Source organism: Oncorhynchus clarkii, chromosome 23 (genome assembly GCF_045791955.1).
Source record: "Oncorhynchus clarkii lewisi isolate Uvic-CL-2024 chromosome 23, UVic_Ocla_1.0, whole genome shotgun sequence".
Classification (NCBI taxonomy): Eukaryota; Metazoa; Chordata; class Actinopteri; order Salmoniformes; family Salmonidae; genus Oncorhynchus; species Oncorhynchus clarkii.
In genome coordinates, this window is record NC_092169.1 from 63,103,793 (window position 1) to 63,116,695 (window position 12,903).

At 42.4% G+C, this 12,903-nt stretch overlaps 2 protein-coding genes across 3 annotated transcripts in view; both read right to left on the reverse strand.

Annotated features, from left to right (window-relative positions):
- Nucleotides 1-4,657, reverse strand: part of LOC139381410 (transcription factor A, mitochondrial-like) — a 39,409-nt gene extending 34,752 nt beyond the window's left edge. The window contains exons 1-2 of one of the 2 annotated variants that reach the window (XM_071124910.1): nucleotides 4,403-4,640; nucleotides 4,026-4,076 (exon numbers count right to left, since the gene is read on the reverse strand). In XM_071124910.1, the coding sequence (XP_070981011.1) occupies nucleotides 4,026-4,076; nucleotides 4,403-4,488 (137 nt within the window). In that variant the 5' untranslated portion in view covers nucleotides 4,489-4,640. Of the gene's footprint in view, nucleotides 1-4,025; nucleotides 4,077-4,402 lie in introns of both variants that reach the window. The other variant, XM_071124911.1, reaches the window with a different exon arrangement.
- Nucleotides 4,658-7,134: 2,477 nt separating this feature from the next.
- LOC139381230 (ubiquitin-conjugating enzyme E2 D4-like) lies at nucleotides 7,135-10,530 on the reverse strand. The gene is made up of 7 exons (XM_071124692.1): nucleotides 10,346-10,530; nucleotides 9,501-9,564; nucleotides 9,128-9,159; nucleotides 8,906-8,983; nucleotides 8,697-8,802; nucleotides 8,173-8,266; nucleotides 7,135-7,964 (listed from the first exon to the last, which is right to left on the reverse strand). The coding sequence occupies exons 1-7, from the start codon at nucleotides 10,367-10,369 to the stop codon at nucleotides 7,919-7,921; spliced, it is 444 nt and encodes a 147-aa protein (XP_070980793.1). The 5' UTR covers nucleotides 10,370-10,530; the 3' UTR covers nucleotides 7,135-7,918.
- Between the last annotated feature and the right edge of the window lie 2,373 nt (nucleotides 10,531-12,903).

The following is a 12,903-nucleotide window of genomic DNA, read 5'->3' on the forward strand; positions in this document are numbered from 1 at the left end:
ATCTGGGGCTCCACGCAAGATCTCACCCCGTGGGGTCGAAATAATCACAAGAACGGTGAGCAAAAATCCCAGAACCACACGGAGGGACCTAGTGAATGACCTGCAGAGAGCTGGGACCAAAGTAACAAAGCCTACCATGAGTAACACACTATGCCGCCAGGGACTCAAATCCTGCAGTGCCAGACGTGTCCCCCTGCTTAAGCCAGTACATGGTCCAGGCCCGTCTGAAGTTTTCTAGAGAGCATTTGGATGATTCAGAAAAAGATTGGGAGAATGTCATATGGTCAGATGAAACCAAAATATAACTTTTTGGTAAAAACTGAACTCGTCGTGTTTGGAGGACAAAGAATGCGGAGTTGCATCCAAAGAACACCATACCTACTGTGAAGCATGGGGGTGGAAACATCATGCTTTGGGGCTGTTTTTCTGCAAAGGGACCAGGACGACTGATCCGTGTAAAGGAATGAATGAATGGGGCCATGTATCGTGAGATTTTGAGTGAAAACCTCCTTCCATCAGCAAGGGCATTGAAGATGAAACGTGGCTGGGTCTTTCAGCATGACAATGATCCCAAACACACCGCCCGTGTAACGAAGGAGTGGCTTCGTAAGAAGCATTTCAAGGTCCTGGAGTGGCCTAGCCAGTCTCCAGATCTCAACCCCATAGAAAATCTTTGGAGGGAGTTGAAAGTCTGTGTTGCCCAGCAACAGCCCCAAAACATCACTGTTTTGGAGATCTGAGGAGGAGATCTGCATGGAGGAATGGGCCAAAATACCAGCAACAGTGTGTGAAAACTTACAGAAAACATTTGACCTCTGTCATTGCCAACAAAGGGTATATAACAAAGTATTGAGATAAACTTTTGTTATTGACCAAATACTTATTTTCCACCATAATTTGCAAATTCATAAAAAATCCTACAATGTGATTTTCAGGATTTTTTTTCCCTCATTTTGTCTGTCATAGAGGCCTCTCATCTTTTTAAGTGGGAGAACTTGCACAATTGGTGGCTGACTAAATCATTTTTTGCCGCACTGTATATATAAAAAAAAAGAAGAAATCGACGCCACAAAATACCAATTTCCGATTGTTATGAAAACTTGAAATCGGCCCTAATTAAAATCGGCCATTCCAATTAATCCGTCGACCTCTAATCGAGAGAATCCTGACTGGTTGCATCACTGCCTGGTACGGCAATTGCTCGGCCTCAGACCGCGAGACACTATAGAGGGTAGTGCGTAAGGCCCAGTACATCACTGGGGCAAAGCTGCCTGCCATCCAGGACCTTTACACCAGGCGGTGTCAGAGGAAGGCGCTAAAAATTGTCAATGACCCCAGCCATAGACTGTTCTCTCTACTACAGCATGGCAAGCGGTTACCGGAGTGCCAAGTCCAGGACAAAAAGGCTTCAACCATTTTTACCCCCAAGCCATAAGACTCCTGAACAGGTAATCAAATGGCTACCTGGACTATTTGCATTGTGAGCCCCCTCCAACCCTTCTTTTACGATGCTGTTACTCTCGGTTTATCATATATGCATAGTCATTTTAACCATATCTACATACTACCTCAATCAGCCTGACTAACCGGTGTCTGTAGAAGCCTCGCTACTGTATATAGCCTGTCTTATTACTGTTGTTTTATTTCTTTACTTACCTATTGTTCACCTAACACCAACTATACATTAATGTACATACTACCTCAATTGGCTGACCAACCAGTGCTCCCACACATTGGCTAACCGGGCTATCTGCATTGTGTCCAGCCACCCGCCAACCCCTCTTTTACGCTACTGCTACTCTCTGTTCATCATAGATGCATAGTCATTTTAACCATATCTACATACTACCTCAATCAGCCTGACTAACCGGTGTCTGTAGAAGCCTCGCTACTGTATATAGCCTGTCTTATTACTGTTGTTTTATTTCTTTACTTACCTATTGTTCACCTAACACCTTTTTTGCACTATTGGTTAGAGCCTGTAAGTAAGCATTTCACTGTAAGGTCTACCTACACCTGTTGTATTCGGCGCACGTGACACCCAATAATGTTTTACCATGTTTTGTGCTGTTGCCGTGTTGTTGTCTTAGGTCTCTCTTTATGTAGTGTTATGGTATCTCTTGTTGTGATGTGTTTTGTCGTAGATTTTTTATTTAAAAAAAATATATTTCACCTTTATTTAACTAGGTAAGCTAGTTGAGAACAAGTTCTCATTTACAACTGCGACCTGGCCAAGATAAAGCATAGCAGTGCGACAGAAACAACACAGAGTTACACATGGAATAAACAAGTGTACAGTCAATAGAAAAAAAAGAGAGTCTATATTTTTTATTTGACCTTTATTTAACTAGGCAAGTCAGTTAAGAACAAATTCTTATTTTCAATGACGGCCTAGGAACAGTGCCTGTTATGGTGCAGAACTACAGATTTGTACCTTGTCAGCTCGGGGATAACTTGAAACCTTTCGGTTAATAGTCCAACGCTCTATCCACTAGGCTACCCTGCCGCCCCTATATACAGTGTGTGCAAATGGCATGAGGAAGTAAGGCTATAAATATGCCATAGTAGCAAAGTAATTCAAATTTAGCAGATTAACACTGGAGTGATAGATGTGCAGATGATGATGAGCAGATGCTGGTGTGTAAGTAGTGATACAGGTGTGCAAAAGAGCAGCAAAGTAAATAAAAACAATATGGGGATGAAGTAGGTAGATTGGATGGGCTATTTACAGATGGACTATGTACAGCTGCAGCGATCGGGTTAGCTGGTCAGATAGCTGATGTTTAAAGTTATTAAGGGAAATGTAAGTCTCCAGCTTCAGCGACTTTTGCAATTTGTTCCAGTCACTGGCAGCAGAGAACTGGAAGGAAAGGCGGCCAAAGGAGGTGCTGGCTTTGGGGATGACCAGTGAGAAATACCTGCTGGAGCGAGGGCTACGGGTGTGTGTTGTTATCGTGACCAGTGAGCTGAGATAAGGCGGAGCTTTACCTAGCACAGACTTACAGATGACCTGGAGCCAGTGGGTCTGGCAACAAATATGTAGCGAGGGCCAGCCGACTAGAGCATACAGGTCACAGTGGTGGGTGGTGTAAGGTGCTTTGGTAACAAAACAGATGGCACTGTGACAGACTACATCCAATTTGCTGAGTAGAGTATTCAAAGTTATTTTGTAGATGACTTCGCCGAAGTCGAGGATCGGTAGGATTGTCCGTTTTACTAGGGTAAGTTTGGCGGCGTGAGTGAAGGAGGCTTTGTTGCGACATAGAAAGACGATTCTAGATTTGATTTTTTATTGAAGATGTTTGATATGAGTCTGGAAGGAGAGTTTACAGTCTAGCCAGACACCTAGGTATTTCTAGTTGTCCACGTATTCTAGGTCAGAACCGTCCACCGTAGTGATGCTAGTCGGGCGGGCAGCGAACGGTTGAAAAGCATGCATTTGGTTTTGCAGGCGTTTAAGAGCAGTAGGAAGCCACAGAAGGAGTGTTGCATGGCATTGAAGCTCGTTTGGAGGTTTGTTAACACAGTGTCCAAACAAGGGCCAGAAAGGAGCAGATTTCTGGGTGTGGTAGAATAGATTCAGGGCATAATGTGCAGACAGGGGTATGGTGGGGTGCGGGTACAGTGGAGGTAAGCCCAGGCACTGAGTGATGATAAGAGAGGTTGCATCTCTGGACAAGCTGGTTATACTAGGTGAGGTCACCGCATGTGTGGGAGATGGGACAAAGGAGGTATCTAAGGCATGTAGTGGGACTAGGGGCTCCGCAGTAAACTAAAACAATGATAATTATCCTAAACAACAGTATACAAGACATATTAACATTTGAGAGAGGCATAAAGCAATCACAGGTGTTGATTGGGAGAGCTAGCTAAGTCAACAACTGGTAAGACAACAACAGCTAATCAGCTAAGACAACAACAGGTCAAATTGAGATGAATGGGCAGAGAGGGTCGGTTAACTAGACACAGAGCCCGAGTTCGGGGCTAGGGCAGACAGATAAACAAAGGTAAACAAAGTGGAGTACCTTGATGAATTTGCAGTCCAGCAGGCACCAGCCCCCGTCCAAACAGGAGGCCTTTTGCAGTCATTGGAAATAATAAGAATTTGTTCTTAACTGACTTGTCCATTTTTAAAGGTTAAAAACATTTGACAAAATAAAACATGTCCTTGGATACCAGTCAGTGCCAGTCAAGCTAACCTTGGCTAACCTTAACTAGCTAACTAACTAGGCTCTAATTAGACTAATACTGGCGTGATAGCTGGAAATAAAGCAATTCCTTTGCAGAATTGGTTTTATGAATGTCCAAGAATCTATAATACCAATTATAAATTGTACAGGGTGGCTTACTAACTACCTAACATATCTATCTTGACAACGGGAAGTTTTGCTCCTTATGTTACCTTGTAAGACTGGATGCGTGGGAGAAGAGACTGAATGACTTTTTCAAAAGGCAAACCCCAGAAAACATCAGACCGAAAGGTGCCATGTCTGGTTGACTAGACGGTCAGGATACAGCTTTGACAGAGACAACAATGGTACTGTCCCGGACTGACTGGCTCACAAGTTCCTCGTTGTTTATTAGCTACCTAATTCAATAATGTCCGTTTGCCCCTGCCATGCACGGATAACCCGCCTTCACCGCTCCGCTGCATTGTGGGAAAAGGTCATGGCAGTGTTGACGTAGTTTAAGATTCACTGCAGCACATTCACGAAAAATGGGAACGTCAACCAATTATTTATGTGACCAATAAATAATCAATTGACTTTTGAATTACTCCAATAAATTGCTGTGTTCTTGACCCATGGGTTTCATTTATATAAATTTTATTTTTTGCGTTCTTGACCCATGGGTTTCATTTATATAAATTATATTTTTTGCGTTCTTGACCCATGGGTTTCATTTATATAAATTATATTTTTTGCATTCTTGACCCATGGGTTTCATTTATTTAAATTATATTTTTTGCATTCTTGACCCATGGGTTTCATTTATATAAATTATATTTTTTGCATTCTTGACTCATGGGTTTCATTTATATAAATTTTATTTTTTGCGTTCTTGACCCATGGGTTTCATTTATATAAATTATATTTTTTGCGTTCTTGACCCATGGGTTTCATTTATATAAATTATATTTTTTGCATTCTTGACCCATGGGTTTCATTTATTTAAATTATATTTTTTGCATTCTTGACCCATGGGTTTCATTTATATAAATTATATTTTTTGCATTCTTGACTCATGGGTTTCATTTATATAAATTATATTTTTTGCGTTCTTGACCCATGGGTTTCATTTATATAAATTATATTTTTTGCATTCTTGACCCATGGGTTTCATTTATATAAATTATATTTTTTGCATTCTTGACCCATGGGTTTCATTTATATAAATGATAAATGCTGCGATATTTTTTTTATTTTTTTTTCACCTTTATTTAACCAGGTAAGCCAGTTGAGAACAAGTTCTCATTTACAATTGCGACCTGGCCAAGATAAAGCAAAGCAGTTCGACAGATACAGCAACACGGAGTTACACATGGAGTAAAACAAACATACAGTCAATAATACAGTAGAAAAATAAGTCTATATACAATGTGAGCAAATGAGGTGAGATGAGGGAGGTAAAGGCAAAAAAAAGGCCATGGTGACAAAGTAAATACAATATAGCAAGTAAAACACTGGAATGGTAGATTTGCAGTGGAAGAATGTAGAGATAGAAATAATGGGATGCAAAGGAGCTAAATAAATCCAATAGGGGGAGAGGTAGTTGTTTGGGCTAAATAATAGATGGGCTATGTACAGGTGCTGCTCTGACAGCTGGTGCTTAAAGCTAGTGAGGGAGCTAAGTGTTTCCAGTTTCAGAGAATTTTGTAGTTCGTTCCAGTCATTGGTAGCAGAGAATTGGAAGGAGGAGGCCAAAGGAAGAATTTGTTTTGGGGGTGACCAGAGAGATATACCTGCTGGAGTGCGTGCTACAGGTGGGTGCTGCTATGGTGACCAGCAAGCTGAGATAGGTGATAAGTATGAGGCGAGGGCCATCCAACAAGAGCATTGGTGGGTAGAAAATGGGGCTTTGGTGACAGTGGGGCTTTGGTGACAAAACGGATGGCTGGCACTGTGATAGACTGCATCCAATTTGCTGAGTAGAGTATTGGAGGCTATTTTGTAAATGACATCGCCAAAGTCAAGGATCGGTAGGATGGTCAGTTTTACAAGGGTATGTTTGGCAGCATGAGTGAAGGATGCTTTGTTGCGAAATAGGAAGCCGATTCTCAGTTTAGCTTTGGATTGGAGATATTTGATGTGAGTCAAAAGCTCGATTGGAAGCTTGTTAACACAGTGTCCAAAGAAGGGCCAGATGTGTACAGAATGGTGTCGTCTGCGTAGAGGTGGATCAAGGAATCACCAGCAGCAGGAGCGACATCGTTGATATATACAGAGAAAAGAGTCGGCCCGAGAATCGAACCCTGTGGCACCCCCATAGAGACTGCCAGAGGTCCGAACAACAGACCCTCCGATTTAACACACTGAACTCTGAGGCGTAGTTGGTGAACCAGGCGAGGCAGTCATTAGAGAAACCAAGGCTGTTGAATACGGTGATTGACAAGAGTCGAAAGCTTTGGCCAGGTCGATGAAGACGGCTGCACAGTACTGTCTTTTATCAATGGTGGTGTAAACAATCAGCTACTGGTGTAAGACAGCCTGATGCCCCTTGGCCATACCCAGTAACAGGGGCAGACAAGCCCCCATCACACTTTCTGTAAGACAGCCTGGTGCCCCTTGGCCATACCCAGTAACAGGGGCAAACCCATCACACTTTGTTTGATCAGTTGAGTAACCCTCTGAATCTCCACCCATTGGTCTGCACTCATTTCCCAGGGAGTGTCTTTCAGGAGTCAGCAGTTACAACTCAACTCACTGTGAGCATCATTCACTCCACTGAACATGTTGAGCCTTTACACTGGTTTAATATTTAACTCATAATAAAACTAACTCATGCTTACCTCAGGACAATTTTCCATGCTTTCAACAGCAGTAAATTAGAACACATGAACATTAATAAAAAGTGTACCATTCTTTAATTATACAAAAGTGCTGAAGCCCCTAAATCACTGTTAATGGCAGAGAATGTATTTCAATGTTTTAATGATACAAGTTCTGACTTAATGCTAAAACAACTAAAGTAGGTCCAGAATAGTTTGATACAATAAAAAAAACTGTAAAATTGGTTTGATTCCTCAATTTCCCTCTTTATGGGTGAGTCAGCAGAGCCATGAGTATGTTGTACTGTAGCAGTAGGCCACAGTATTCTGATGACTAACAGCAGGCTACAGTATTCTGATGACTAACAGCAGGCTCCAGTATTCTGATGACTGGAACAGCAGGCTCCAGTATTCTGATGACTGGAACAGCAGGCTCCAGTATTCTGATGACTGGAACAGCAGGCTCCAGTATTCTGATGACTGGAACAGCAGGCTCCAGTATTCTGATGACTGGAACAGCAGGCTACAATATTCTGATGACTGGAACAGCAGGCTACAATATTCTGATGACTGGAACAGCAGGCTACAGTATTCTGATGACTGGAACAGCAGGCTACAGTATTCTGATGACTGGAACAGCAGGCTACAGTATTCTAATGACTTCCTCTTCCATTCATGAGACGAGAAACAAAAGTTCCCAAAACCAGGAAGTAGGGATAACAACAATGTACAGTTGTTGTCCCCCATATCTATCACCCTTAATGTACATATGTGCAGTGTATACCCCCTGTAAACACAAAATCATCTATAGTTCATGGGATCACATGATAAATGTTGACAGTACAATGTGTTCCATATCACCTAAGTTTACTTTCTATTACCAGAATGTACAGTGTTTTGTGACTTTAAAAAAAATCTTCAGGAGGGCCTTTACATTGCATACTTCTGAGTCCAATCTCTTGCTAGTCTGTTGTATCTGGAAACAAAATAAATACGGTTATCTCACAATAACAATGGCAGAAATAATATGAAACAAAGTTTAAATGTCATCTCTGTTGATTTGCTATAGAATGTTCAAATATACTGCAACGATCTAAATAGGTACAGCATTATTCAAATAATTTGGTTCCAGCAGCTCATTGGAGAAATAGGCGTAACACTTTACACAGTTACAATATACTCACTTCTCTTTGTCTAGTTTGTAGATCTGTGCTATGTCTGGAACTAAGGGGTCGTCCGGGTTCGGGTCACAAAGCAACGAACATATGGACAACAGAACTGGAAAACAGATGAAGCGACAGATGAAGTTGTGTCTTAAATGGTCATCGGCATTTCACATTCTATTCACAATCAGTGAGATTGTTCATTCGGATTTAATGATCAGGTTAAAGTTATAGGAGGGTTGTAATATTGTGATTTAATGATCAGGTTAACGTTATAGGAGGGTTGTAATATTGTGATTTAATGATCAGGTTAACGTTATAGAAGGGTTGTAATATTGTGATTTAATGATCAGGTTAAAGTTATAGGAGGGTTGTAATATTGTGATTTAATGATCAGGTTAACGTTATAGGAGGGTTGTAATAGAACAGTCTACAAGTGTTGGCTGGAACAATGTTTTAACATGGAACCAGGTGTGTCATTTATACCAGTTAGCCAGCTACATTGTGTCAGCATGTGTAGTAAAGTACCAGCCCAGTTAACTCACCTTTTGATACAGTTAATGCTGGAGACCACTGGGATCGCAAAATGTCCAAGCAAATGCTCCCGTTACTGTTGATGTTTGGATGATAGATCTTTGTTGTGAATGCTACCTGTAGAAAGATGGACATGTGTTTATGTTCAATTTATCCACGAGGACCATTCTTTAGCAACAGTTTAATGATGTAATGACATGCATAACAAATCAATTCTTACCTTTGGTGGCTTGAAGGGATAGTCGGTGGGGAAGTGGATTGTGAGAAAGAAGACCCCACTTTGGTATGGACTATCACCCTAGGAATAACAGGAACAGATATACATTGTTATAAATTATGAAAAATGTACAATAAAATGAGTTCAATATCCATTCATACCTATTGTTCAGATGACCCATGTTGCAATCATTAAACACACACGTCTTTTTGAAGTCATACTCACTGGCCCCATTATTGTTGCTTGCCAATGGAACACTGGAATATAGAAAGAGAACATGTATTAGGCCTAGACAACCGGCCCCTCCAGGCAGGGCCTATACAACCGGCCCCTCCAGGCAGGGGCCTGTACAACCGGCCCCTCTAGGTAGGGCCTATACAACCGGCCCCTCTAGGTAGGGCCTGTACCACCAGCCCAGGTCTCTCTAGGTAGGGCCTGTACAACCAGTCCCTCTAGGTAGGGCCTGTACCACCAGCCCAGGTCTCTCTAGGTAGGGCCTGTACAACCAGTCCCTCTAGGTAGGGCCTATACAACCAGCCTTAGTCCCTCTCCCCTTCACCGGATATAGACTGCATTACCCTCAGAGTCATAAACTTACAGTCCTCTCCCACGGGTCCAGCAGAGCACTGTGCTGGCGGATCCCTCTGCAGGTCATGAAGCTCCTAGGGGACAAAACAAGTCAGACAAGTAGTGCTAAGGGTTACACATGGAACTGAAAGCTGTCCTTGAGGACTAGGTCAGATACATTTTACATCCACGAAATAGCTGGGTTTCTTAACATGTCCCTAGTCATAGCTTTATTCGTAGATATATTTGACTGTAATAATGATAGGCCTACTTCATAATGCCCTGCCTTAGCTACAACCTCAAGTCAAATTAGACTAGTTATCATTACAACATGAACAGGTGCTGCACCTAAATAAGTGTATTTAGCATGAATAACTGTGTCCTGGAGAGGGGTTGAATGGCTGACAAAGAAAATTACAATCTAGTTTAGACGTGGTGCCATACCATGATATGTAATGTAATGCTAAACATTAAGATTGTGGGCCGTGTTAATTCATTGTTAACTAGCCTCCTCGTATGTGTGCAGTCTAGCTCGATAGCTGGCTATCTGGTTAGGATTAGAAATGAACCAATTATCTAGCAAGCGTAACATTAACAAACAATAACTTCCGATAGATGAGGTCCGGTTCGGTGACGCTAACGTTAGTTATCCAGCCACCCCGGCACAGCCGGCCGGCCACCCTGGCACAGCTAGCCACCCCGGCACAGCCGGCCGACCACCCTGGCACAGCTAGCACAGACAGCTACCCCGGCACAGCCGGCCGGTCACCCCGACACAGCCGGCCGACCACCCTGGCACTGCCGGCCACCCTGGCACAGCTAGCTACAGCTAGCCACCCTGGCACAGCTAGCCACAATGCTAGCTAACCATCTTACCTTCTGTATTCTTTTCAGTGCCATGGTGACCAACTTAGTAAAATGCCCCTAAGTACTCGTCGACTTCGTATTTTCTTAGATGTCTATTTAATAGTATTGCTTAAAAGGTAAAGGTATTTTATTTCCCTGAGTAGATCGCCAAGACAAGGGTGTGTGTTTGTGGTTCCCTATTGTTTCCGCTTTCTGTTTACGGTCGGCTTTAAAGGGGATTTTGGGGATTGTAGTTCCTCTTCGGAAAATGTAGTTTTGTTCCAGCTCCCAGTAGCATTATGCACAATGCATTTCTCCCTTTCAACAATGATTGATTATTGAAATAACATATTTATTTCCCACTATCAATTCATTGATTATTGTATTTTTAAATAGTTTGCTCAACTGAGTGCGTGTGTGTTTATTACTTTTAAATAAGAATAAACCTACTTGACAAAGCACATTTCATAATTTTATACTCTATATAATTTTATACTCTATTTTATACTCCTAATGTGTTGAGAGCTTCAAGTTCATTGGTGTCCACATCACCAACTAACATGGTCCAAGCACACAAAGACAGTCGTGAAGAGGGCACGACAAAACCAATTCCCCCTCAGGAGACTGAAAAGATTTGGCATGGGTCCTCAGATCCTCAAAAGGTTCTACAGCTGCACCATCGAGAGAATCCTGACTGGTTGCATCACTGCCTGGTACAGAGGGTAGTGTGTACATCACTGGGGCCAAGCTTCCTGCAATCCAGGACCTCTATACCTGGTGTCAGAGGAAGGCCCTAAAATTGTCAAAGACTCCAGCCACCCTAGTCATTAACTATTCTCTCTGCTACCGCACTGCAAGCGGTACCGGAGCGCCAAGTCTAGGTCCAAGAGGCTTCTAAACAGCTACTACCCCCAAGCCATAAGACTCCTGAACATCTAATGAAATTGCTACCCAGACTATTTGCATTGCCCCACCCCCTCTTTTACGCTGATGCTACTCTCTGTAATTATATATGCATAGTCACTTTAATAACTCTACCTACATGTACATACAGTTGAAGTCGGAAGTTTACATACACTTAGGTTGGAGTCATTAAAACTCGTTTTTCAACCACTCCAGAAATGTCTTGTTAACAAACTATAGTTTTGGCAAGTTGGTTAGGACATACACTTAATTTTTCCAACAATTGTTTACAGACAGATTATTTCACTTATAATTCACCGTATCACAATTCAAATGGGTCTGAAGTTTACATATGCTAAATTGACTGTGCCTTTAAACAGCTTGGAAAATTCAAGAAAATAATGTCATGGCTTTAGAAGCTTCTGATAGGCTAATTGACATTTTTTTAGTCAATTGGAGGTGTACCTGTGGAGGTATTTCAAGGCCTACCTTTAAACTCGGTGCCTCTTTGCTTGACATCATGGGAAAATCAAAAGAAATCAGCCAAGACCTCAGAAAAAAAATTGTAGGCCTTCACAAGTCTGGTTCATCATTGGAAGCAATTTCCAAACGCCTGAAGGTATCACGTTCATCTGTACAAACAATAGTACGTAAGTATAAACACCATGGGACCACGCAGCCGTCATACCGCTCAGGAAGATGACGCATTCTGTGTCCTAGAGATGAAAGTACTTTGGTGCGAAAAGTGCAAATCAATCCCAGAACAACAGCAAATGTCCTTGTGAAGATGCTGGAGAAAACAGGTACAAAAGTATCTATACCCACAGTAAAAAGAGTCCTATTTTGACATAACCTGAAAGTCTGCTCAGCAAGGAAGAAGCTAAAACCCCCATTAAAAATCCCAAACTTCGTTTTGCAACTGCACACAGGGACAAAGATCGTACTTTTTGGAGAAATGTCCTCTGGTCCGGTGAAGCAAAAATATAACTGTTTGGCCATAATGACCATTGTTATGTTTGGAGGAAAAAGGGGGAGGCTTGCAAGCCACGGAACACCATCCCAACTGTGAAGCACGGGGGTGGCAGCATCATGTTGTGGGGGTGCTTTGCTGCAGGAGGGACTGGTGCACTTCACAAAATAGATGGCATCATGAGGAGGAAAATGTGTATGGATATATTGAAGCAACATCTCAGTTAAAGCTTGGTTGCAAATGGGTCTTCGGACATCGGATGGGGCCACAGTGTCTCCTGACCCCTCCTGTCTCAGCCTCCAGTATTTATGCTGCAGTAGTTTGTGTTGGGGGGCTAGGGCCAGTTTGTTATATCTGGAGTACTTCTCATGTCCTATCCGGTGTCCTGTGTGAATTTAAGTATATTCTCTCTCTTTTTTTTCTCTCTCTCGGAGGACCTGAGCCCTAGGACCATGCCTCAGGACTACCTGACATGATGACTCCTTGCTGTCCCCAGTCCACCTGGCTGTGCTGCTGCTCCAGTTTCAACTGTTCTGCCTGTGATTATTACTATTTGACCATGCTGGTCATTTATGAACATTTGAACATCTTGGCCATATTCTGTTATAATCTCCACCTGGCACAGCCAGAAGAGGACTGGCCACCCCACATAGCCTGGTTCCTCTCTAGGTTTCTTCCTAGGTTTTGGCCTTTCTAGGGAGTTTTTCCTAGCCAC